Source organism: Rhipicephalus microplus, chromosome 8, assembly GCF_043290135.1.
Source record: "Rhipicephalus microplus isolate Deutch F79 chromosome 8, USDA_Rmic, whole genome shotgun sequence".
NCBI classification, from domain to species: Eukaryota; Metazoa; Arthropoda; class Arachnida; order Ixodida; family Ixodidae; genus Rhipicephalus; species Rhipicephalus microplus.
This window is the reverse complement of record NC_134707.1, coordinates 2,174,613-2,199,304: the sequence shown is the minus strand read 5'-3', so window position 1 is coordinate 2,199,304 and position 24,692 is coordinate 2,174,613. Positions and strand designations below refer to the sequence as shown.

General features: G+C 44.4%; 1 protein-coding gene across 11 annotated transcripts in view; it reads right to left on the bottom strand.

Annotated features, from left to right (window-relative positions):
* Positions 1–1,299: 1,299 nt before the first annotated feature.
* LOC119163941 (Protein associated with topo II related - 1) overlaps positions 1,300–24,692 on the bottom strand; it is a 240,719-nt gene continuing 217,326 nt past the window's right edge. For all 11 annotated transcript variants that reach the window (XM_037416018.2, XM_037416019.2, XM_037416023.2 and 8 more), the window contains 2 exons: positions 11,162–11,262; positions 1,300–2,056 (listed from right to left, as the gene is read on the bottom strand). In XM_037416018.2, coding sequence (XP_037271915.2) covers positions 1,762–2,056; positions 11,162–11,262 — 396 coding nt within the window. In that variant the 3' untranslated portion in view covers positions 1,300–1,761. The remainder of the gene's footprint in view (positions 2,057–11,161; positions 11,263–24,692) is intronic.

Genomic DNA, 24,692 nt, shown 5'->3' with positions numbered 1-24,692 from the left:
AGGTCTCTCTAGCGGTGCTCTTAGGAAAACGACGGATGCTGGGGCCAGCGTGTCAGGGGAGGTCATCTAGAGAAATGTATCTCCAATGCATTTGCCAACAAAAAAAGGCGACCTCTCAGAACAAGAAAACTAAATAAAATGATGCCTTTATGATGACAATGGCAGTGAAATTGCTTTGCAAGTTCTAAATGCTTGCAAGAAGCTTTTCTCACTCGCATGATACGCACATAAAAACATCTTCTCCCTTTTGATATCCAGAAATTACACTTCATAATTGCATTATACACCACTACATGCGGACATTTTTCTAAAGTTAGTGGTTTGCTTTCAAATAAAAGGTAAGAGCTAATAACAGTGTGCCAATAGAAAGCACACGCATTTGAGAGTGAAATATTAAAACAATGCCACAGCCCTTATGACTTTTTCAAAGAATGTTTCTGGGTTCCAAGACGTTGGTGCAGGAGAAGCTCCCTTTTGGATAAATTCACAAGTCACAGAGAAATGAGCAACAAATTTTTATATTGAAACCGATATTTGCAACTGTACAGTGATAGGTTCTCACAATAAAAAAAAAAAAAACAAACAAAGTGAAAACATCTTTTGACGCTACTTGTTCTCTATTTACTACAAGCAAACAATGCACAGGTTAATGAAGCCAGTGAAAAAAGGAATGGGCTAACACTGCCCCAGTCTGAACAGTGCTTATTGTGCTCTAATGAACCAAGCAGAATTTGCAAGCATAAAAAAAATGAACAAATCTAACTTTAAGCTCTATCCTTATAATGACCAGTTATGAATGATAACTGGCAATGTAACAGTGCAATGTCACAAATGAGGTGATAAGAACATCTGACAAAAAACCAACATCGAAACTCTTGTACTCGATCAAAAAAGAAGGCAACCCCTGAAGCAAATGTATGGGGGCCCTTGAGGATACAGCTGTGGAGGATTGAAAGATGCGGCACTGAAAAGGGATCTGCTTTTTATCACAATGCATCAAAATGTCTCATAATCATGAGAAGTGATGCCTTTCTTTTTACACAAAGGCTCCTCAGATGTCAAAGTACAACCCCACAAAAGCCAGATACTCTTTTTCACAATAAATATTGGGCATAAAATATATTACACCTCAGATTGCTTACTCTACTAATAGAATAGAGAACTAAATTTAGCTTGGTTCACATGATGAGCAAACTGCACAGCAACGCAGACTCTGAAAATGAGGAACAATACGAACAGCATAAGTATATCATATGTACCATAATACCATGACCAAAGCTGTGCATAGAAGATGAAAAATCTTCATAGCTCTCAGATACGTTTCAATGACTGGTAGCAAAAGATTTGCTCACTGTTATAGCTTGAGGCAACAATTTACTTGGAGAAGGTAAAAGAGCTCGAGTTTTGTCCATGAAGACCCTCCAATCTTGTCAACCTTTGACAGTCCAGTTAAAATAAAAACAGCCTAGCAGGCCTGCGTAGACATGACGGCATTCCTGACACCACAGTTGAGTTAAGCGATTGCCATACATCCCTGACCATCTTGAGCAGAGGAGGGGGGGAGAGAGAGAGAGATGCTGCTCATTCCTCCATAGTCACTTGAAGATGCCAATGGAGATTTACAAAAAAGAGAAAGAGGGGTAAAGTAGGCGCCCGATTCAAAAATAGTTGCCTTTTCTAATGATCCTAGCAGAGAGATAAAATTTCCTTCATTCCCTTCAAGTGTAGTAGAAAGACAACTGAGCACAAAATGTGCGCAGCTTAGTGAACAGCAGTTACGGGTTCATCACCACAGTAGAGAAACGTATCTTTGTCACCAAGTCCATTCTGCTGATGAAGCTCTGACCCCTTGTTAGACTTTGCACCAGAGGTCAGCTCACTGGCAAGCTGAGAATTTATTGCAAATCGCTGCAGCTGTGATGCGAGGGCACGACGCTCGTGCGGAAACAGCAGATGCACTGCGGCGCTGTAGTGGTCACTCGTGACATCTTGGCCATTGTCGTTCTTCTTGACTGAGGCAATGAGCAAGTCTACCATTTCAGAAAGCAGCTTTGCCCTGCATCGCGCAAAAATAAATATTGCGTGTTCATTAATAAAAGCTGTTTCACTTTTGTAGCATGAAAGTGAAAAACCCAAATGTTATTCCACTTGAATTACAAACATTTGTGTAAGTTCAACTGTGGTAAGTGAAATGAAATCAGCTAAAAATAAATGAACTTGTCAACACTTCACCCAAAAAATGAACCTGGCAGCATTAATGGCAAAGTGGGTGGACTGAAGCATTTTGCTAACAACAATTGCTTTTTGCCAGTCCTACAAATATTTTCAAGAAAAGAAAGTAGCTCAACCGAATTAATGCATTATTTGCACAATTATAAAACTAAGCTATTATTTGAATCATTGAGCATTTATTATTGCGATAGCAATTATATGGACACACTCGGCTGGATTTTGCCGCCAGCACCGACGTTGCCGTCACTCACCATATATGTATACGTATCTATGAATATGAAAGTGCAAGAAAGAAAGAAATCCTAAAGGAAAACTCCGGTGTGCAAATCAAACTTGGGTCCTCTGAATCGTGAGTGCGAGGCATTAGCCACCGAGGAATACGTTCTTCAACGTTAAAACGGCAAGCTATTTATATCTACAACCTACCGCTACTGACAGTCATCTTGACGGGGAACTATCGTGTTTTCAGCATTACCAGTAAGATGGTGCAATGAGCGCGCGTAGAAACATTGTCACGATGTGGCGGTCGCACTCTCATCGCCCACGTGCACTTTGCCTCGCAAAAAGCAGGGGGTCGACGCTCTTCGCGCGCCCTTATCTTGCAGTAAGGAAGATCATACGTCTTGCCTGGTCTCGGGCTTTATCTGGAACGATTCTGTTGTAGTTACCAGGTGCTCAAAGGTCACTGCAATCATTGCAGTCTCCGTTTGCGAAAAGTGCGCGCTTTTCAGACGCAGCGAATTAACAACTGAGACACTTATTCGCGTGCATCTGCCTGTGAGTACGTTTCGTGCGTCATTTGTGCATGAGAAACGCAGGGCACGCTTCGATCTGCTCTCCATTATGCGAGTGACCTTACAATTTGCGAGTGACCTTGCAATTTGTTGCTATCACGCCCATTGCTTCGCCTTGGCGGCAAAGCTGTGACTTTTTCTACTGAAGGCTCCCTGGGCATAGCCCCTCTGGGCTTTTGTACTCCCATGCAACAGCCAAGAAAGAATCCTCCTTTCTCGTGAAAACGACTATAGACACTACCATGTGTCATCAGTGAAACATCATGGTATGAGAATTTATAAACACAGCATTAGTTCTCGTTTGCTCCAAAATAATAGATTTATAGGGACCTAGGTAACAAAAATACAACACAGCAATTTGAGTGCTCTGAGCTACGTATACTGTGGAAGTACCGCGAGTGATCCGCTTGTTCCACTTTCAAGTACAACCAGGTGCTTAGTACAACCAACTTGTGCGGGCAGCTTTTATGTGTTTTGGGAGGCTTAGTCCACCCCATGGCCTACCGTGTGCGTCGTCAGACAGTGCCGCAATCGAAACGATACAATGCTACGAACTTCGGCCAACTATGGCTCAGCAAGTATTACTGCGTCGCCATGTTTTGTTGACAACAGAGCATTAGTCGACTTAAGTGACGTCAGTTGTACAGTTAAAAGGAATGTGAGCCGGGACCCAAAATTGTGCTTTTATAGCTATTCAATGAACCCGCATGATCAAAGGAGTCAAAGTATAGTATTGAATGGACAGCCTGGTTTCACACGTAGTACACACGTACCGTAATTACTCGAATCTAACGCGCACCTTTTTTCCGGTTAAGCGAGTTCATAAATCGCATGCGCGTTAGAATCGAGTACGAACAAAAAAATTACGGTCAATCTATTGCCATCGCAAATCCAAAATGGCCGCCCCCTACGTGCGTCCGCATCACGGAGTGTCGGCATGGTGCGTCGGCTATTTCTGCCTATGTGTTTACCATGTGCGGCACTTCGTACGTGTGCTGAGGAGTTCGTCATCTAGTAGTGCATTAGCATCGGCGACGTGGAAGGGCCGACTCCAAAAACTCGAGGGCACCACGATGCCGCTTTTAAAAGAAAAGTCATCGCGTGTGCAGAAACGGACGGAAATCGGGCCGCATCGCGGTCCTTCTCGAAACGTGCGTGCGGGACCGGCGGAAACAAAAGCAGAAGATTGTTGACAGAAAAGCTTCATGCAAAGGCTTCAGTGAACCACAGCAGGGTCGGTTTCCGCAAATTGAAGAGCTGCTTCGCGAGTATGTGCTTGAGGAGCGAGTGGCACAGCGGCCCATGACGACAGAACTGCTCCAAGTGCGGGCTATGCAATTAGTCTTAGAAAAAAGTCTAATGCGGAGCCTGTTTAAAGCGAGCAGGTGCTGGCTAATTAACTATATGAAGAGGAAAGGCTCTTCCCTCCGAAGGGGAACATGCATATGCGAAAACTTTTGCGGAGAAGTACGATGAAAAGCTTTACAGTTTTCAGAGGTTCGTCCTAAACTTGCGGCGCAACAACGGCTACCTGCTTGGGCAAATCTGGAATGCCGATCAGACGCCTCTTTACTTCGACATGCCTGGCACCACAACTGTCGAGAAGAAGGGGGCGAAGCAAGTTCGCGTGCTGACATCGGTCCACGGTAAAACTACAGTGACGACAATGCTCTGTTACACGTCAGATGGGCACAAGCTTCGCCCGTACCTCATATTTAAATGGAAGACAATCCCGAAAGGAATCGTTTTTTCGAGTGGTGTGATCGTGCGGGCCAGCAAAAAAAAAAAAAATGGGTGCGCGTTGCAATCGATGTCTTACGTTTTTTTTTTTTTTTTGCGGTGGAAATCGGGTGCGCGTTACAATCGAGGGCGCGGTAGAACCGAGTAAATACGGTAGTTGAAAATCTATGGCAAATGTTTCATGACCCCTTTAAGCAGTCAGTGTTGACAGATTCTGCCGAGCAAAGAAACAAACAGTCATCAAGAAAAAAAGCCTAAGTAAACAGCGCGACTTTTACGAAGAAGCCCAAAAGAAGCTGTAACTTCAGGGGGTATGGCAGGGTAAAGAGATATTCTTGGTTTCAGCTTTAAACCTGAGTAGCTGCACCATATTTCGTTGGGAACATTGTGTGCTAAATAAGAGCGCTTTTGGCTCCAGCTTGTTGGAATTCGACCATATACTTTTTTTTGCTTGCTTCTGGTAGATAGCAAATGTCAGACTGGGGCACAAAATCAAATGTACCTTTTCTAAAAAAACAAAAACAGTGCATACCTGCCAAGTTCGAATATTCTGGATCCAGGAGACTTCCGCAAAAGGGGGGCTTGCATTGATTTACCCTCCCCCTTTCAACACCCAAAGAAAAATCGAAAAAAAGAGGGCAGGGGCCTAACTAGTGCCGTTGTGGTCTTATAATGGCTTGCAGTGGGTGAACACATGAGGATAGGGTTTCCCAACCACAGCAAAAGGTGCGAGTCTCAAAGGCAACTATTTGTATCTGCCGGGATTTGAAGTCATCCAAAACAACTTGCAAAATCTATTTCTGCCAAAAGAATTCACGTATGTCTTCCTGTGACACACGTGAACAGATGCAACGCGGTAGCCGGGAAAGTGCAGGCAGGAAAGCACTTGAGGCCAAATGAAAACTGAATGATAAAGTATGCAGATCAATCAGAACAACGTAGGTTACTAGATTCTTTAGACAAGAATGCCAAAGCGCTGCTAACATTTTTTACGTCTTTACTGCCTTCAATCTACCACTGCCCTAGCCCCGTGCTCTCGGCTAGTAGTCGATATTGATGATTGCATCACTTCGAAACGCAATTTCCCGCATGCCGGTTGCCGAAAACTGTAGTTCCATTTTCAATCCGCAGGTGCTGGCTGCGCACGTGCCTTCAAAACCACGTCATTTATTGTTATCTGTAATTGCATCTGCCATGGCTTTTTCTACAGCGTTTGTGGAAGCAACATCTCTTTGAATGGTCGAGCGTTGGATGTGCGTGCACTTACGGAGTTTTGTCAGTTATATTGGTGCCATACATTAATGTGTCTAGAGTGATCGCAGCTTTGTCCATGAACAATAACCACAGTTCTGACGATGCGTGTGCTGGTCACGCAGGTTTTTCCCAACCTTCGAGCACGCTGATTTCAGCCTTCGTACGGCGGTATCGGTACTAAAATTCATAGGACCACCCACGATCAGAAAAAGTGCGCGGAACATCTCAATTTCAACACAATGAACTTTGTAGAATTTGACCAGAAATTTTCATCAATTCGTACCTGCCAGTTTCCCATCATTCAGATTCTACTATATGTTTACATTAACACCTTCCAAATTTGTTTACAATAAAATCAGAAAGCCTGCATGCAGAAAGCCTGGATTGAATTGGGCTGCATTTTTGTCAAGGCGGCCAGATCGTGCACAGAAATTTCAATTTATGGGACATTTTCTTGACAACCATACTAACTTTTGAAGTGATTAAAATGCAGGAGTCTCCTGGAAAGCCCGCGAGACTTGGCAGGTATGACAGTGTGACCATAAAATCGGCATGTGTATTCAACACCACACTGGTATTGATCCAAACTTATAAAAATGGGCGCCTATATTTATCTTGCAAAAAAATATATATATTGTCCTCACTTGTTATGTGCCAAGAGAGAGACTTTCTAATTATTCTTCCTTATTTTCTTATGCCTAACATAAACAGTTTTTCGAAGTTTTCAATTCAGACTACTCGGAGGGGACTTAGACATAATCTGAGAAAATATGAGTGCCATTGGTAAGATAGCTTTCCAGAAAAGGAACATCAAGTTTGAGGGGGGAATGCTGAGCGCACAGCATTTCTCATGATAAAAAGGATTTTGGCAGTAAAATTTCCAATCAAAGAGTCCGAAAATAGTATCAAGTGAATATGTTCAGCCAATCAGCCATATTTATTATAAAAGTAAATACACCCAAGAAAAATAATGGGAAAGGAAAGAGCCCCCCACGTCTGTTAGGAAGCATGGTCTTGGACACCATTTTTAAAGGAATTGGAGCACTTTTATGCGCCCGCCAATGCATCGCATTGCTCCTTAGATTAAGTATAATTTTTAGACATAAAATAAAAGGTTTCTTTCTTGGTCCATCTACGTTATCATACCCCTTACAGGGGAACTCCGGCACATTTTCGACCATAGAGAGATAATGCAGTTTTGAAATAGAATTGACAGTTTTGTAACAGCTAGAGCAGTTAACTTTGCCTAGATGCTCATCAATAATATTAATTAAGGAATGAATGCCAAGTCAAAACAGAAACCTAAACAAGGAGCTGCTTCGTCCTCCATGTGAGTATCAAATGACGTCACTACATCGCGCCTTATATAGCTTTGTTTTGAGCGCGTAAATAGACAGGAAACGGAAGACACAACTAGACAGAGGAGTGCTGGTCTGTCTACCTCTGTCTCGTTTCTTGTCTATTTACACACTCAAAATACCACTATGTTTAAGTACAAACTCGCCCAACTTTCAGTGCTTTTAAACACGTCTTATATCTCGCCCCCCTCACCACTTTTTCACAAACACACATACAAAATAAACATCGCGAAAAGCATGGTGGCCCTGAACAACCCCGTAAGCGTAAACATTGGTGTTGTGGTTTTATTGTGGCTTATAAACAACACAGGTGGAGTGCATAAACAGTAGAATCTCCGTGATACGTACCAATCCCAAGTGGGATCGAAAATATCGCCCGAAGCTTATAGCAAAAAAAGAAAGAAAAATAAAACCTAGTAAAAGCAGTTTCTAAATTGCCTTTCTAAATCGCCATAACCCACAAAACATTTCTTTCCATCAAAAAACACGTACGTTTTTGTGGGAGACACCCGAATAGACCAATAAGGAATGGCGCAGATGGCTGCTGCGAAACTTCCCGTGAAAGCTTTACTTGAGGCTAACTGGACAGTCCGCTCCACCATAATCACAAACGAAGATTGGCATGAGCACAGAAAGGCTTCGTGCCTTTTTTTATGTAATCAATCACTGCGTGAGCCACATACCTTCGAACTTCGTAGTTACTAACGATTGCGTTGCAGCAACCACCGTTTCATTCACAGTGGTTGCGGCAAATAATAGTTCGATTTTTATTCTGTGTGTGCTGGCCACGCACGTGCCTTCTAAGATAAGTCGCTTGTTACTATCTACTTGTCTCCAGCATTTGCAGAAAGAAGCCTCGCTTTGACTGGGCGAGCGTTCGACGCGTGTGCACTTTCGGAGTTCTTTTAGTTTAAACATTGCCATACATGACCTTGTTGAGTGATCACTGTTTTGTTGGTCACGCACATCTTTCCGAAGCTTCTAGCATGTTGCTCTCAGCCATTGCTAGATGGTTTGGTACTGAACATCCGAATTACAACCCATTGGATACGGTGGAATTCAGCTGCAAATGTACACTCGAATCGTGGTGATTCGAGTCGAGTGTACATTTGCAGCTGAATTCCACCGTGAATCGTGGTGATTCGAGTCTACATTTACATCAACACTTCCTAATGCGATAGTGCCAACAGTTTTGCAAAAAGCCTAGATCTGACTGGGTTAAAATTTTATCAATGTGATCAGATCACGCACAGAAATTTGAATTTCCTGGAGATTTTCACGTCAACCATACAAACATAAAAAATGGCGAAAATCTGGGAGTAATGAGCATGAGCAAATCTGGGAGTAAAGAGAACACTTTTTCATATTGGGCCATTCGTGTCTTGACTATTATTTTATCGTCATTTTTCTTTGTCTTGCCGTGCGGTGAATACACCTTCAAGTTATCTTTTTTTCTGTCTATTATCGCAATGAAGAAACATTATGAAATTGAAAAAAAAAATGGCACCATTTAGTTGAAAAAAAAAAAAAGAAGGGCTCTGCATATTGATAAAAAAAATTCTTATGTTTTGGTTGCGAAAAGATTGAAAACTGAACACATGAATAGGTCTGAAAATTATTGTGAACAGAAATTAAAGTAATGTGCAAACGTCTCGGTAAGAAACAGTGCTTTGAGATAGGTGGAGAGACGCTGGAAGTTGTAAAGAAATATGTCTACTTAGGACAGGTAGTAACTGTGGAGCCGAACCATGAGAGTAAAATAACTAAAAGAATAAGAATAGGGTGGATCATATTCGGCAAGCATTCTCAAATCATGAATCGTAATCTACCGCTAACCCTCAAGAAGAAGGTATATAACAACTGCATCTTGCTGGTACTTACTTACAGAGCAGAAATCTGGAGGCTTACAAAGAGGGTTCAGTTTAAATTGAGGATGACACAGCGAGCAATAGAAAAAAAATGAGAGGTTTAACCTTAAGAGACAAGAAGAGAGCAGAGTTAGTCAGGGAACAAACTGGGGTTAAGGATATAATAGTTGAAATCAAGAAGAAGAAACGGACATGGGCCAAGCATGTAGCATGTAAGCAGGATACCTGCTGGTCATTAAGGGTAACCTAGTGGATTCCCAGAGAAGGCAAACACACGAAGGGGAGACAGAAAGTTAGGTGGGCCAATGAGATTAAAAAATTCGCAGGGATAACGTGGCAACAGAAAGCACAAGAGTGTGTTGATTGGCGGATAATGGGGGAGGCCTTTGTCCTGCAGTGAGCGCAGTCAGGCTGCTGCTGTTGATAATGATGACAGCAATAAACCAAAAAGGCATAAAATTAGTACATGGGAAGAGTGAATTAATCAGAGAGGCGTGTTCTCCTTGGTGCCAATAAGAGGAAAAAAATGAAGCTGGTCAGGCCGTGCACTGCATAGGTTAGATCCAAGGGCGTAACTATTGCATAACTATCTGAGATGCCTAACACTTGGATAGTGTCACTGACGAAACAAGTATGCTTGCAGGCATACGAAGAAACAAGCAGGTGAACATATGCGAGATCCAGCAAAGGGCACAAAAGCAGGCTAATGATGACAAGGAGCATTTAAGTACTTACTGTACAGGAATGCCTTTACAGTACAGGGCACTTATAACAATATCCATGTACTAATTAAATGTGATTGTTATAGCTGATAATTGTTATAAATGAGTTGAGAAAAGAAAGACAGAAGAAGACAAAACATTTTATTTGCATGCAAGTTAGAAAATAGTGCCACTATGTATTTGTTAATAGAAAATGAACAGTCTGTCAGCTTTGATTGCTTGAACATACCGTATTTACACGATTGTAAGACGACCCCCCCAAAATCGCATCTCTAAAAAAAAAAAAAAAAAAAAAAAAAAGAACGCGCGCATTTTACACAAGGGAAATTTATTCACGTGGTTGCGCAGGATTATTCATCGTCGCTGGAGTCGTCCTCGCTGGTGCTGCTGCCGTCATTGCTGCTGCAGTCCCACAGCACGTCGTCGTCAAGTGTGAGTCCACACTTCGCGAACGACCGCACCACGGCATCGCGTGGGACGGCCGCCCATGCGGAGAGGACTGATTCCGAACTTCCGTCCTGCTGCACAGTTGTTGGTTTTCTCCGCATGAAGAATAGCAGCCCGCTTAAACGCTGCCGTAAACGAGCGCCGAGTGTTCTTCGAGCCTACGGCACTCATGTCAGACAGAAGTGACTCGAGAGAGCCGGTCGTGGACACAAGCGACAGGAGCACGCGGCGACGCAACCGCTTAGAAAATTGTATCACAAAGAGGAGCTCTTCCGTCAGCTACCAATACCCCCCTACGGCGGCTCTTCCATCGATTACCGGTGCTCCCTCAAGAGCCGTGCGCTCGTCATAAAGGCACTCGTAATGCGCGCAGTAGATGCTAAAAAAAGAAAAAGCTTTTGTATAAGCACGCGGAAAACTATGCGCTTTGGGTTGAGCGGGAAACTATTTGAGATGACAATACATGGTTCGATTTCGATTCTAAGGTACATGGTTCGATTTCGATTCTAAGACGACCCCCCAACATTGGATTGTCAAATTTGAAAAAAAGGGTCGTCTTACGATCGTGTAAATACGGTATATTTCTCCACAAGCTGGAGAAAGTGCGCAAGTCCTCCAAAAGCGGGAGGATCTTGACTTAGAAACAAGATCCCGGTGGGACTGTATCGTCAATTGGACCTCCTACCTGCGTGGACAGCTCAACCATGCTGTCAGAGTCACGCTCAAAAGCAGCGCAGCAAGCTTACCATTTCTTGTGAACTTCATTGGTGAATGTCTCGCCAGCTTCTTCGCATTGAAAACGTTGTTCTGCTTGTGCTACAATAGCCCAGGCCACACGGAGAGCAAACTGAAAATAAATTTTTTTGTCAGAGAAGCATCCCAGCAATACATAGAATAAAAAAGTCAAAGAATCTTGCTGAAAAAAAAAAGAAAAATAAACAGTGTTACGCATATGAGGCCCAAAACTGCTGGGCCTTGCACACACGCACACACCAAAGCTACCACCATCACACAACCCCCGAGTTTTACCAATATTTGTACAAGTGCTGCGCAAAATGACTAGGGCAAATGAGCAGATTGAAAAATGTGTGTTGTTTTCTTGTTTCAAAGCACACCAATGCATGTAGGCAAAATGCACATATTAAAAACTCTGACATAGAACAGGGTTGTGTAAATATTCAATATCTAAAATACAGATTGAATATGTATACGCAGCTTCGAATATGAAACGAATATTGAACGATCAAGAGACCGAATTTTTTTTCATCAGTAATTTTTTACTTTACCATATATTCATGTTGAAAACTGTACAGTGAAACCTTGATAATAAGAACCTGCAGGGAACGTGGCATAATTACACACTAAACGTACTGTGCACTGATAAGTCTGCCAAAGTCAAGCATTCTGAATATGGGAGATTTACGCAGGAGAGGGGGGAGGAGAGGTGCCACCACCACATTTTTTCTTCACACACACACATGCACACACGCACACACACACAAATGCAGAAACATCAGGGGAAAAGGCGGGTAAGGGGGGGAGTTCTTGAACAGCCTCATAGGTGTAAACATTGGCATTGAAAATATCCTCATCACCCAAAACTATGTATATTAATAAATAAATAATAATAACAAAAGCTATGGAAATTGCTTTCCAAACTGCAATATACATACACAGCATTTCTTTAAGTCAAAAGAGCTCTAACATGTTCTCCTGAGAGATACTTCAGTGAACCAATAATAGACAGTGCACCTGGCTGTTGCGGAAATGCGCATCAAAGCTTTGCTTGAAGGCAACTGAAAAGTGCTAAAGTTCGCTACAGCAAAGCCATAAGCGATGATTGACATGACCACCGAAACACTTCGTGCCTTTTTTACAGTGAAAGCTATTACGAGATCTCAACAAGGATTGCGTGTGCCGTAGGGGCCCGCCGCCGCAGCCGCAGCTATCCGTAACCACTATCGCGCAAAGAAAAAACAAAACTTTATTTGTGCAAAAGACTTCTTTGCCACTAAAACAGACCAACGCCTCGTCGTCAGGCCTCCTGACTAGCCTCAGTTTATGCCCAAGAGCAAGGCTGGACACCATTCACTCCCAATTCTCTCTGCTGTTATCCTCTTCTTGCTCTTCAACGTGTGCCGTGCATTCTCAAGTGATGTGGCAGGGCGTCGCTGTTCTTCCACACTACGGAGATGTCTTTCTATGCTGCGGGGTAATACATATGGAATTTGTGGATGTTTATAGACGTGTTCATTTGGGGTCAGCGTAACGCAGCAGAATCCAGAGCCGAAATACTGACTTCCAATAAAAAAAAAAGGCTGAACGACGCATCTGCACTCTCCCATGCGGGCACTTGTGAAGCCACCAGAAGGTCCCTTTGCTGTCTTGGAAGCTGGTGTCTTCTAGGCATTTTAGACGTGTAATTGAAATATGGTGGCAGTTGTTGTGATCGTAATTTTTGTGTGTTTTTTTTTTTAAATAATATTGTTACGGGGACATTCTCGCGGTCATCCAATGCTACACGAAGAATAAGAGACGCCATAGCGAAGCCGTCCAAATACGGCGGGTGTTGTAATCTACAACTAGTGCAAGCAACAAATCCTACGATTAGGCATCACTTAAAAGTGCCGACTAATGCTACACGAAAAATGACGGACGCCATAGCGATGCCGTCCGAATATGGTGCAGTGCTGTTACGTACAATGTACAGAAAAAAAATTGTCATGGCATTTTTTTTTTAGAAAAAAAACAAAAAAACGAATGAGTGCAATGGTAGCCAGAAGCGCGAAGGTTTGTCATTTGTGAGTGACCTGGAAAAGAAAACGTTGGGATGGCATTGCTTTGAAGATTAGTTTTGTAACCGAGTGGTCAAGTCATGACTCTGAAAAATCATCACCACAATGTTTGCTAAGATGGCGTCCATCCTTCCCTCTTTGAGTTACTGATCCACATCTCATCTCGTATATTTGAGGCCTCGAGCATGAGAAACTAGGTATCAAAAAGCCAAACACCTTCAACACGCCTTGTTAAAAAAAAATAGGCAGTCAGCTACCATAATTCCTTTGCAGAATGCATAAAAAGGAATATAATTTTGAGGTACTTATGCGTGAAAAGTTTTTGCTATAATATTTACGGGCGATTCGTAAATTTTACTGTTCTACATTCCAGCATTTCAGAAGAGAAGAGCCCTCGCGCCCGCAGCAAGCGACTGTTCATAACGGTGGCTTCCGAGACACCAACGGCGTCATCTGGTGGCTTCGACCGTGCGCGCTCGATGCATCATCCAGCTTACCCTAGTAGAGATGAGTGGGTCGAACAGCTCTTGAGTGGTATTGGGTGTAGTCTCCGCAAATTTCTGTAATATTGCAGGATCGCTTTGTAACTGGGATTCATCGGTGTCGGATCCCCCATGGTGATGCCATCGGTAGCTGAGTAGTTAGTAAAACCCCAAGCCACCTCATCTGCATAGAGGTTCCCAGTAACACCCTCATGTTTCTAGGGCCAAGTTATTATGTAAAATAAAAAAAACAAAAAAATTGAAAAAAAGAAAGAAGCACACAATGGAATCCCAACGCGGGTCCCCTGCGTGCCCAGCCCAGTATTCTACAACACAGCCACACCGGTGCTCCAAACTGTTGCCAACTGGCCTTAGGCAGGCTTGATGTCTTGAAAAGAATTGCGATAATATGAGTAATAAAGACTTTTTGAACGACAAAGGAACAATAAGGCATCATCTAATGCAAATTGCATAATGAGTGATCGTTGAACGCTCCAACCCATTACAAAAACTTCAAGCATATTCATTGTTACATCATTGCGCACCGCTTAAAAGAAGAAGCCTTGGAAGTAAAAAAAACTACACGAACACAAGCACTGGTGTTCATGTAGTCCTTCATCTCCCAAGTCTTGGAGCTTTAAGCATTGCACAATAATGATTAACCATTAATAGAAACCAACTCGCCCAAGAAAGTACTCTTCAGGCATATTTATTCATTGTCCTCAAACACAGCATAAAAAAATTGCACAAAATTCCTTGCAAGTGTGTAGTGGGTACCACACTTCTCCGATGAATTATGAAAGATGGCATAGTGAATGCCTCCCTACTACTACAAGTGTGCCTGTAGCAGATACCCCAAAAAATACTTAAAAAAGATACTTAAAAAAGGCCCTGAAAGGCAGCTCTTCCAGCTTTTGCCGAGACTGTGCTCTGAGTACTACGCAGGCCTGGCGTTTTTTTTTTTTTTTTTAATGCCTGTATTGCCTTTGGTCTACTACTGCGTTAGCCGTGTACCTTCGGAGATCGTAGTCACTATCAATCACATTGCAAAGACTGCGGTTTCGCACGTGACCATTGGAGCAAGTGGTAGTTCCATTTTTAAACTGTACTGGTCGTGCGTAAGCTTTTAAAACTAAGGCCTGTATTAACAAACCAACCTCATGCACACCTTAACTTTATGAACAAAGTTGGCCAATCCTGTTGTTACCTTGTTACAATTTTTTTACCCTCATAACAAATGTAGAGAGTACAGAAACTTGAGAAAAATACGAGGTAAGCCCACAGTTGGTTTGTGGACCTAAGTCGCTTGTTGCTATCCATTATTGTGTCTGTCGTATTTTTGTTTTTGACTTGGACGCACATTGGTCAATTTCGTCGTCGCCATGAATGATCTTGTCCATTGGCTACGTGCATCCTTCTCCAGCAGGTTGCTCTGCTCAACAGTTCAGTACCCAAGTTTGTATGAAGTGGTGCGGCACGTCAAAGTGTTCAGAACATCCGAATTTAAGCCCATAGGACACAGTGAAATTCCGGAATTTCAAGAATTAATATTGCCAAGATTTTATTTTATAGTAGTGCGACCGAGGTATTCTGAATTGGAGAAAATTTTGAAGCATCAAAATTTTCTATTTGGAGCACTTTGGAGCAGCGAAATTTCATTTTTAGAGCACTTTGGAGCAGCAATGTTTTCCATTTTGGAGAAATATGGAGCAGCTAACTTCAAATCTTGGAGGAAAAGCAAGTTGCATTTCCTTTCAAGGGCATGAATAATTATTCTGTTGCTCTTGTGAAGAGCTTGAGAAGAGCTTGAAATATTTTGATTAATTTCAAATCTCATGGAGCCAATCATCTTAGGAGCTAGCACTCTCTATTTCAGTTGATGCAAAAAATAATGGCACCATTATATTTATGATTGTGTAAAAACTTTTTTCAGTGATTATTTTTGTGGCAAATGGACAGAATACAGCCGAGCCCGCTTATAATGAACCAGAGCGTGACGCGGCATCCGTTGCAGCTTAAGCCCGTGGCACAAGTTGCATGAGGCACTGACTCCAAAGTTTCGTCGTTCTCGCAATCCGATTCCTCCAAATCGCTCTCGCCACGTACTTCATTCACAATGCCTCAATCCGTGCACAATTCTCGAGTGTCGGCATTACCATTGGCCGTAATTATACAATCGCAACATATGTCCCACCCGCTCTCCCAGGTCAGAGTCAACGACATGCTGCCACAAATCGCCACCGCAGTGGTCCTGTTTGGAAGCTTCAGGCTCGGCATTGGGCCTGACGTTGACGAAGTCGCCCTCGCGAAAACAGTTTCGCGCACATGTAGCCGTCACCGCCGCCCACGCAATATTCACCATCTCCACAGCTGAATACCGGGATGCCCGAAGTGGCAAGTTGGCTGCCAGGTGGTCAACAGCTATGAGCAAGCGCTCCGCAACGCGGCACCTGACGCGCGGATTACGCTCAAGCAAAGCGGTCACACTTTGGACATTTTGTTGAGCGGCAGGGAAAAAAAAAGCGTGCTAGTCCTCCCGTCAGCCATCATGACCACACGCGCACACCAATAGCAAGCAAGACGCGCACACGCTACACACATGCCAGAACGCGTGGAACAGTTCTGGGCCCGTTTCCATTCAGAAAACGAAACAAATGCGAGCCAGCGTGGCAAGCGTCGCGGAGCTGTGGAGACGGGCGAAGGGGTTGTAATCAAGAGAGGAGAGCAGACTTGCGAGAGAAGGGCAAGGAGTTGCGATAAAGAGAGGGGAGGATGCAGCGGGAGGGCGACCATGAAAACCAAAACACACGGGAAGGAGGCAGGTTGGGTAGCTTGCTTGAAAGGTCCGTGAAACTCGCATGTAGAAAAACTTGAAAAGAGTGCATGGCCCCCTGAATCTGTGCGTGCGGCGGTGTTTGAAGAATCGGCGGCTGTGGTAAAAAAATCGTCCGACGCCGTTTCCCTCGATACTTGTGGCGAGTTCTGAACTTTCGATTATCTGAACTGCACTTCTTCGGGCTTGCCATGACGCAAAAATGCAGAGAAACGCAGAAAAACTCGATCGCGACGTCCGAGGCTTCGCTCTTTTGCCGGAGAGATAGGAGGGGGAGGAGCGTGGAGCGCACCGCCGTCCAATGGCGGCCTCGCGCTGTGTGCCGCGATATTCAAAACGCGAACGTACGCGTTGTTTTTCTCGTTTTTTGTTTATTCTGCGTGAAGGCACGAGACTGGCTACTAGTGGATTATGAAGGATACGGCCTTCGCAGCATGCGTGCACGATTGCAAATGGCGGCCAACGCGTCGTTTTCGCGACAGGACGACGCGAACTACGCCGTTTTTCGCAACTTTCGCTCATTTCTCGCGTCACCGCTGCCCACTTGGAAGCATTTTTTGATAATTTCTCGTGCGAATTTCAGCTTGATATTTTCAGAAGTAATAGATTATAGTCCAAGGATGCCAATACAGCCGGAAAAAAAAAAGCGAAAATTTTCCGGAAAACCGCGACTTTTCGACCCGCGTCTCCCCTTAAAGCTGACCGTCACTGGCCGTCACCGTCATGTTTTGTGTACTGTCAAATTGATAACATCTTCCCATCCCATGCACTGTTTTACATGCGGGTAAAAGTGCGCAAGCGGGGGCGATGAACGCGGCTAAAGCAGAGATGAAAAAAGCCGACCCATCTTCCTTGCACAAAGGACGAATGCGATAACCTTACCTCATGTGTCAGGCCTGCCATCGATTGTTACTCAAGCAGAGAGGAACGTGCTGCCTGCCTTTAAGGAGCAGGAAAGAGTTGGGACCGCAAAAAGAAGGGTATGTTGTTATATGAATTTTGACATTAAGGGTAGGATCACTGGCGCGCTCGCAATTCTACCTTTCTACCTTGTTCTCTTAACGCGATCTGACTGGGCAAAAGTGCTTCACTTTCTGGAGCGGCCATAAAGGAGTGTGCTTCGACCGCACGGTGGCCACAACCTAGCGCCATTTTGGAAGTCAATTTGTACAGGCTGTCGGCCGTTCACAGAATCACACTTACCAAGAGCAGAGTGGTGGGAATGCCTTCCAGTATTTTGGAGCAGCTATTGGAGCAGGCGAAATCTGCTTTTGGAGCAGCTACCTCTGCGTGAGGAGCACACACAGGCTTTTCATGACACACTCAGAGGAAGAAAATTTTGCTTGAATTTAGCTTAATGTTCCTTTAGTCTACATAAGCATTTATACAGAAGCCGCAAGCCTACAAAATAAGCAAAAAAAATAAACAAAAGTAGGATTATGTACACAAGCAGCGACAAAAGAGAGTAAGAATATTGCACTAACAAGCTAGCTGCAGCATGAAGTTCATAGCAGTGCATGCACGCAAACATGCATTCAAAGCTCGTTGCAGTAAAACCTTATTAATACGTACATACATGCTGACAATCTGCCGGGAATGCCGCTAACTACACACTAATCGTAGCATGCATGATCCACCAAGTACATAACTGTCTGCAGGGTAGGGGGGGGGGGGTGCAAAGGTTTGTTGCAGCGCCTCCCCTCCCTATTATGTCAATGAGTGGGGCTGGCTTTTTGCACCCCCCCCATCCCTTAATGCGCACGCCTATGACCAAGTATACCAATTTGCATTTATTTACATGGGTCATCTCCACTAAGGAAGAAATAAATACAGTGCTACAGCAAATATTAGGGAGTTTTAGAATAGCGTACCACTAAAATTTGCGTTGCGGTCACTGCCACTACGCATGTGTCATAACGCTAACCGCCCTAAGCGTTTGTGGTCCGCCGGCAGAAAATCTGAAATAGCGTGCGGCCCGCAAGACCCGCAAAGCCCCTTTTCGGTGGTGGGGGACAAACGCTATTAGAAAACTCGTATAGCGCTCATACGCAAACCCTACTTAATAACGTAGAACGTAAAATATGTGAGACACAGGACAAGAGAAGGGAAAAAGGGCAATTGTATCAGGTTTTTTTGAAGCAGCGCGAAACGAAGATGAGAGGAGGCGAGCTCGAAACCCTTGCCGCTCCTCCGCATAGCTTTCGCAAGCCAAAACTCTTTCCCACCCTTTTTGGCATCCGACCATGAGGTGACGTGCGCATGACGTGCCCCAACAAGTCCATCCCCTGAGCATACGAGCAGCATTGCTTTGTTGACCAGCATTATTTTGTGGTTTTCTGCCTGTTTCAGGATGGTTTGGAAACGCTGGCTTAGACGCGGTAGAGTAGATGAGCACAATGAGTGTGTGAACGCGTAGGAGCGTTCCACGGCAGTCGTCAGCTCAATGCACTGACCACAGGCACACAAACGCATGAGAAAGGCTGGCACATTAGCCCCGCATCTTGTAGCATTTTACGGGAAATAATGAAAGAAAAATGCCCACAATTTTTTATTGCATGTCATTATTTTGTTTTACAGTAAAAGCTCGTTAATTCAGATTTCACGGGACCGGAAAAACTGTCCGAATTAACCGAATGCCAAATTAACGAATGAACGGGGAAAACAACATTTAAAATCAAGCTGCAGAAGCATACCTTTATTTGTTGAAGTATTTTGTAATTGCCGTCTGCGTTTTCGCGCAGATTCCGGCTGACATCACAATTTTTCTTAACTGTTCCAAATGGCCAACAGCACGCAAGCTGTCGGGAGTGTTCAGGCAAGCGTCCTCTAATATTAACAGCGCCTCCGAGACTTCCCGTGAGGTGCGATGAGGTTGTGGCTGTATCTCCTCGCATGATTCTTCATCGGAATCGTGGTCTTCATGGGCGCCCGTGACATCATTAATAATCTTTTGATCGGTCAGGAGACCACTCGTGGCGACACCATGATCAATCGCGATGTAGCTCTGAAAGGTCACATCTGTGGGAAGGACAGCATCGAAAGTCGGGCAGTCATCGTCGGTGGACTCGGTCGGTGGACTCTGCCGCTTTTTCGGCGTTGCCATCACTGTAGCGCACGATGGTGGTGGCATGCAAATACGGTCACAATGGAAGAAAAAGAGAACTCCGCAAAGAGAGATGGTTCCGACACGACAACACAAGGGAAAATGGCGTCGGAGGCGCTGAGTGGAGAAGAAAGAAGACGCCGACGTTCGGTGACGCTGCGATCGCCGCCACTAGTTGATGATGATGGCGATGCCACTCAGGTTTCGGTTTCACTCCAGTGGTGCCAGCGCTGCTTTATCACACTTTTGTGTAGCAGCAGCCGTCAACATTTGTCCGAATCAAGCAGTGCGGAGCCGAATTCCGACGAAATATCGATGGTTTGGTCCCATAGATTAACATGCACTTTGGCCGGGACCAATAGAGCCGTCCGAATTATCCGAATTTCCGAATTAATGGGCGTCGAATTAACGAGCTTTTACTGTATTAATCTCTTAAAGCAACAAATACATAAACTACGCATGTTGTGGTAAATAATTTTTGCCATGCCACGTGGTATACTGCTGACGTCAGAGCAGAGTCGTCTACGTAGCTGACCAAGGTCACTGCATTGCAATGTGCGTAGGGCCATTCATACGTCCACGTCATGCCCTCATTCTCTAGGCGTGCGCCAGCAGAGGGGAGGGGGAGCAGCATTCATCTTAAATTTTGACCCATTTGCGCGGCGCGTAGCGTTGCAAATTTTGGCAGACATGATCACGAACGCCTCGTCTACGCATTGCGCTTGTCAGCTCAAAATTGTCAAACCTGATGAGTGGCCCTTTAAGTTACTTGTTTTTAGCCAAGCTCGACAGAACCATTTTCGGTGACCTTAGTGACAACTGAATCATGCGCATTCTTAGATTTGTTGACGAGTACTTTATTCTTCTTGACTGTGATCCCACTTCTTGTGCCCTAGATATCCTCAACTTCATCAAGGAGCGGTTTAAACCCTTGTTTTAACTTGCGAGTTGCCTGTCAATAACACTCTCAAATTTTTAGATATTGCTCTCATTTTTCACCTAGACCGCACTTGTTAGTCGTACAAACCAAGGAGCAACAAACCCTTGCTTCCATATCACTCCAGCCACACTAAGCTCGTATAACGAGGCATTGTAGACTTGCGCTTTAGTAACACCTTAAAGAAGTCTAGTCCCCATCTAATGGCAGCTAGTTTTAAAGAACAAGCAGAAAGACTTTTAAATGCTGGCTACCCCTCTAATGTACAGGTTTTTGTTGCGGGAAATCTGGTCAAGAAGCATCCATCCTTGCAGCAAGCCCTCCTCCATGTTGAGCCAGTAAGGCGTCAGAAGCTCGCCATAGTGCCTTATCTACACGAAACCTCCCACCACTTGAAAAAAGTTGGGGAGCGGGCCAATGTAAAAGTGGTATTTTCTGCCCCGTAAAAGCTCTAATAGTTGTATGAAGGTTGTTTCATATGCAAAACCAGGATGTTCTAAAAGGCACATAATGCTGTTTGTCACGTGCACAGAAAATGTAATTCATCAGATACCTCTATCATGCGGCAAGCACCACATAGAACAAACTGGCTGTTGTATTAATGACCGACTCCGTCAACATGCTTGTAATGCAAGAAATGGTCACGATGGTTTTTCGGCACTGCATTGCAGGATGTGGGGCTGCAAACTACTTTTTCATGGTACGGATATTCTAGGTGAAAACAGAAATAAAGTGACAAAGGAGACTATTGAAGCAGAGAGGATTTGCAGATTAGGGCTAAACTGCGTCAGCACGCTTTCTCTCGGTCTTTGTGAAAAAGAAGTGCCTTTCCTGAGATTGTAAGTTTTTCTTGCATGGCAACTGAGGGTCTCATTTGTTTTGCCTGTTTTTTCACATTTTGTGAGCGCCTCGTCGATCCTCTTCCGACGATCCTCTTCTTTGCAGTCCACTTCCATGAAGTCGTCCGCAGACACTTCATGTGGAACTGCTGCCGGGAAGCGGGATGACAACTCACAAAACGCGTCATATATGTGCTCGTCGTCGTCTTCACCGGTTTTTGCAAGTTCCGCTGTGTCGAAGCCTACCGTGCCGAAGCAATTCACCACTGTGTCCTTCTTCATGTCTCGCAGACATGGAAGTTCTTCGCGGGAGAAAACTTCGTGTAGATTTCCGGCCACTCGTTCATCATCTACAGTTGGATGTCCTGGCTGCAGACAGTTTCGCTTTCGCCAGAATTGGTTTTGCCTACCCTGTTGTAGCGTTGCCTAATCGGTGAAGCCACCAGGGTTGGCGGCAAAGTTGTTTCACCGAGTGCAACAGCAAGCCATATGGCCTTGGCGATTATCATCGGGCCATCCACCGGAATGTTCTTCGCTTGCACTTGTAAAAACCAGGCATAAAGCGTCTTTTCTACATTCCCGTGGGCACAAACGTGCACATGACAGGCTCCCGACGTTCGCTGCTTCGCCGCCTTTGCCTTGATAACTGCCTTGCTTTTCAACAAGGTACTCAGAGTGCTCCGTGGTATCCCGAAGTCATCCGCGACCGTCGAACATTTCTCGCCCGCCTCAAATCGCTGAATATCCTTTAACTTCGTTGCAAAGTCAAGGGTCTTGCGCTTCTTGACGCTGGCTATAGCTACACGAGAAGTCGACGATTCAAGAAGTCCGCAGCAAATTTGCACATCATGCTTGCAAAAAAAAAATGCTGCACATGCGGTAATAGGTAGGCGACATGACAGTGGAAGCAACAAAGCGCTCGCGAGGCGATGGCCATTTATGAGGGCAACAGCAAAAGGTACGAACTGTGGTTAGCTGATTAAAACTCGCAAAACAGCAACAAAAATTAAAAAAAAAAACGAAAAGAGGAAGATGTCGGCTCCTTCGTTCCTGCTCTCCGAGCCGACGGGTACGTGGAAAAGCATGAGAAAGAGAAACGAAAAAAAAAAAAAAAGTTCTGCAAGTTAGTGCAGCCCTTTCGCTCTTACTTTTTTCGAGCGTTTCGGGCTTTGGCAGAAACGTGGTGGTGCCGCGCGGAAGTCGCTGGGCACTGCGCTGTCGGGGGGGTGTGGAAGCGCACCTTTCAGCTCGCACAGTGTTCAATATATGTTTTTTTTTATTTAGTATATACTAAATAGAGTGAATCAAATATACACTACTAGAAAAAAAAATCTTTACGAATTACTGAGCTTGTTTGGGAGGTGTAAAAAAAAGTCTGAGCCTGTTGACTGGCCCTTTAACCACCAGCTACAAATTTACATCTCCCGACAAGTGCCATCGTCATAAACAACGGAACTACTTCGAATAAATACAGTGCCACAGCGGATATTGCCTAAAGTGCCTGTTACGAATTCATTTCTACACCAGCTACAAATTTACATCTCCCGACGAGTGCCATCGTCATAAACAAAGGAACTACTTCGAATAAATACAGTGCCACAGCAGATATTGCCTAAAGTGCCTGTTACAAAGTCATTTCTTTCTTTTTGCCGAAGTGCACAAAAAATTCTCGCCCTCTCGCACGACCACCTGATGGCACGCAGTGGTGACACCAAAAAGCATTTCGGAACTACTGCGGGGTCTTGGATACACAGCAACTGATATACACAGCACTGATATACTGATATACAGAGCAGGATACATATGTACAGCAGTCTACAACTCAGCAATTTTTTTCCTTCCATTTTTTTTTTTAAATAAGTGCGGTTGCATGGAACTTAACGTCTGCTCGCTAGTTGCGCACAGCAGTTGTCTACTCTGCATACGCATTGACTGTTGATTTGCTTGTTGTAGAATACGCCTACTCAGCTTCAGACAGCACAAAGGTGCAGCCAGTACCCGTTGTGTGAACACGGTGATGACGAGCTTTCTGCTAGCAATGCATACTGTGACGATGGCACTTCAGTCTGGGGCAACCCTATGCGACAGGGCAAGGTGTCGCACTTTATGGACATGCCTTCCAGTGCTCATCAACATTCTCGCTATGTATGTTGAGTCCAAGCATAAAAACTGGGACACAGTTTTACCGTTTATCACCTACGCCTACAACACTGCACTATAAGAGACCACTGGCTTTAGCCTATTTTACCTTCTCTACATCTGTGAGTCACGTACTACCCTTGACACAATTCTCCTGTTTTCAGGGCAAGAAAATCCAGAAAATGCACTTAGTGACTTTACGTACGGGATATTACGCCTTGTAGAGACACTCTGTTGTGGAGAGGAGGCACGACGCATCGAGGATCTCCGGACTTTCGCAGCCCAAGACCGTTCAAAGGCTCGCTACGATAAGCGGCATCGAAACGTATCGTACAGCGAAGAAGATATGATGTGGCTGTGGAGTCCATGCCGCAAGCATGACTTGTAATCAAAAGTTTTTGGCCCGCTATACAAGTCCCTTCGCCGTTTTGTCGCGGCTTAGTGACTTTACGTACGTGATAATATGCCTCACGTCTTCTGGCCGTCGCTCCAGGAAAACTGACATCGTACGTATCCCCTGTATGAAGCCATACCACGCGCGACACTGACTACCTCGCCCAGTGGGCATTGTCTGCAACGGGGGAAGTGATACGGGACTTTCGTCAAAGTGGAGAAGAGGAAAAAGAAGTGACTGCGTTCTGTGCCAGGCCTTCCTTATGCAACCATCCATCATTCCGCCTGTACATTAAAGAACTCTTACCGTAACATAATCATCAAGATTATACTGTATAGCTACACCACAGTGGGAAAATCATGATCGGGAATAAGCACATGGCACCTAATGTTTCTGAATTAACTAGACTGTTGCCGACCACCACTTCAAACTACTTATATTGCTGAATATGGGACTGCAGAAATCCTTCGAATTAGGCTGGATTTAGAAAAAATCAAGCTCAAATTAATGAGGTTTTACTGTACATATTAACGAGGTTCAGCTACACTTGTTAAATATTTTAGTCTGTTATTGTACAAAAATGCACAATCCGTACTTTCACATGGCACAGCTTTCATGAACAATAATTTGCCACTGCTCTATGCACAAACAGCGTGGTGATATGTGTGTAAGATGCATCGCTTGGTGTGAGCAACGAAAGCATGTGTGCTTGTCTGTGCGATTGGTCGACGATGGCCGCTTCGTTGTGCAACTGG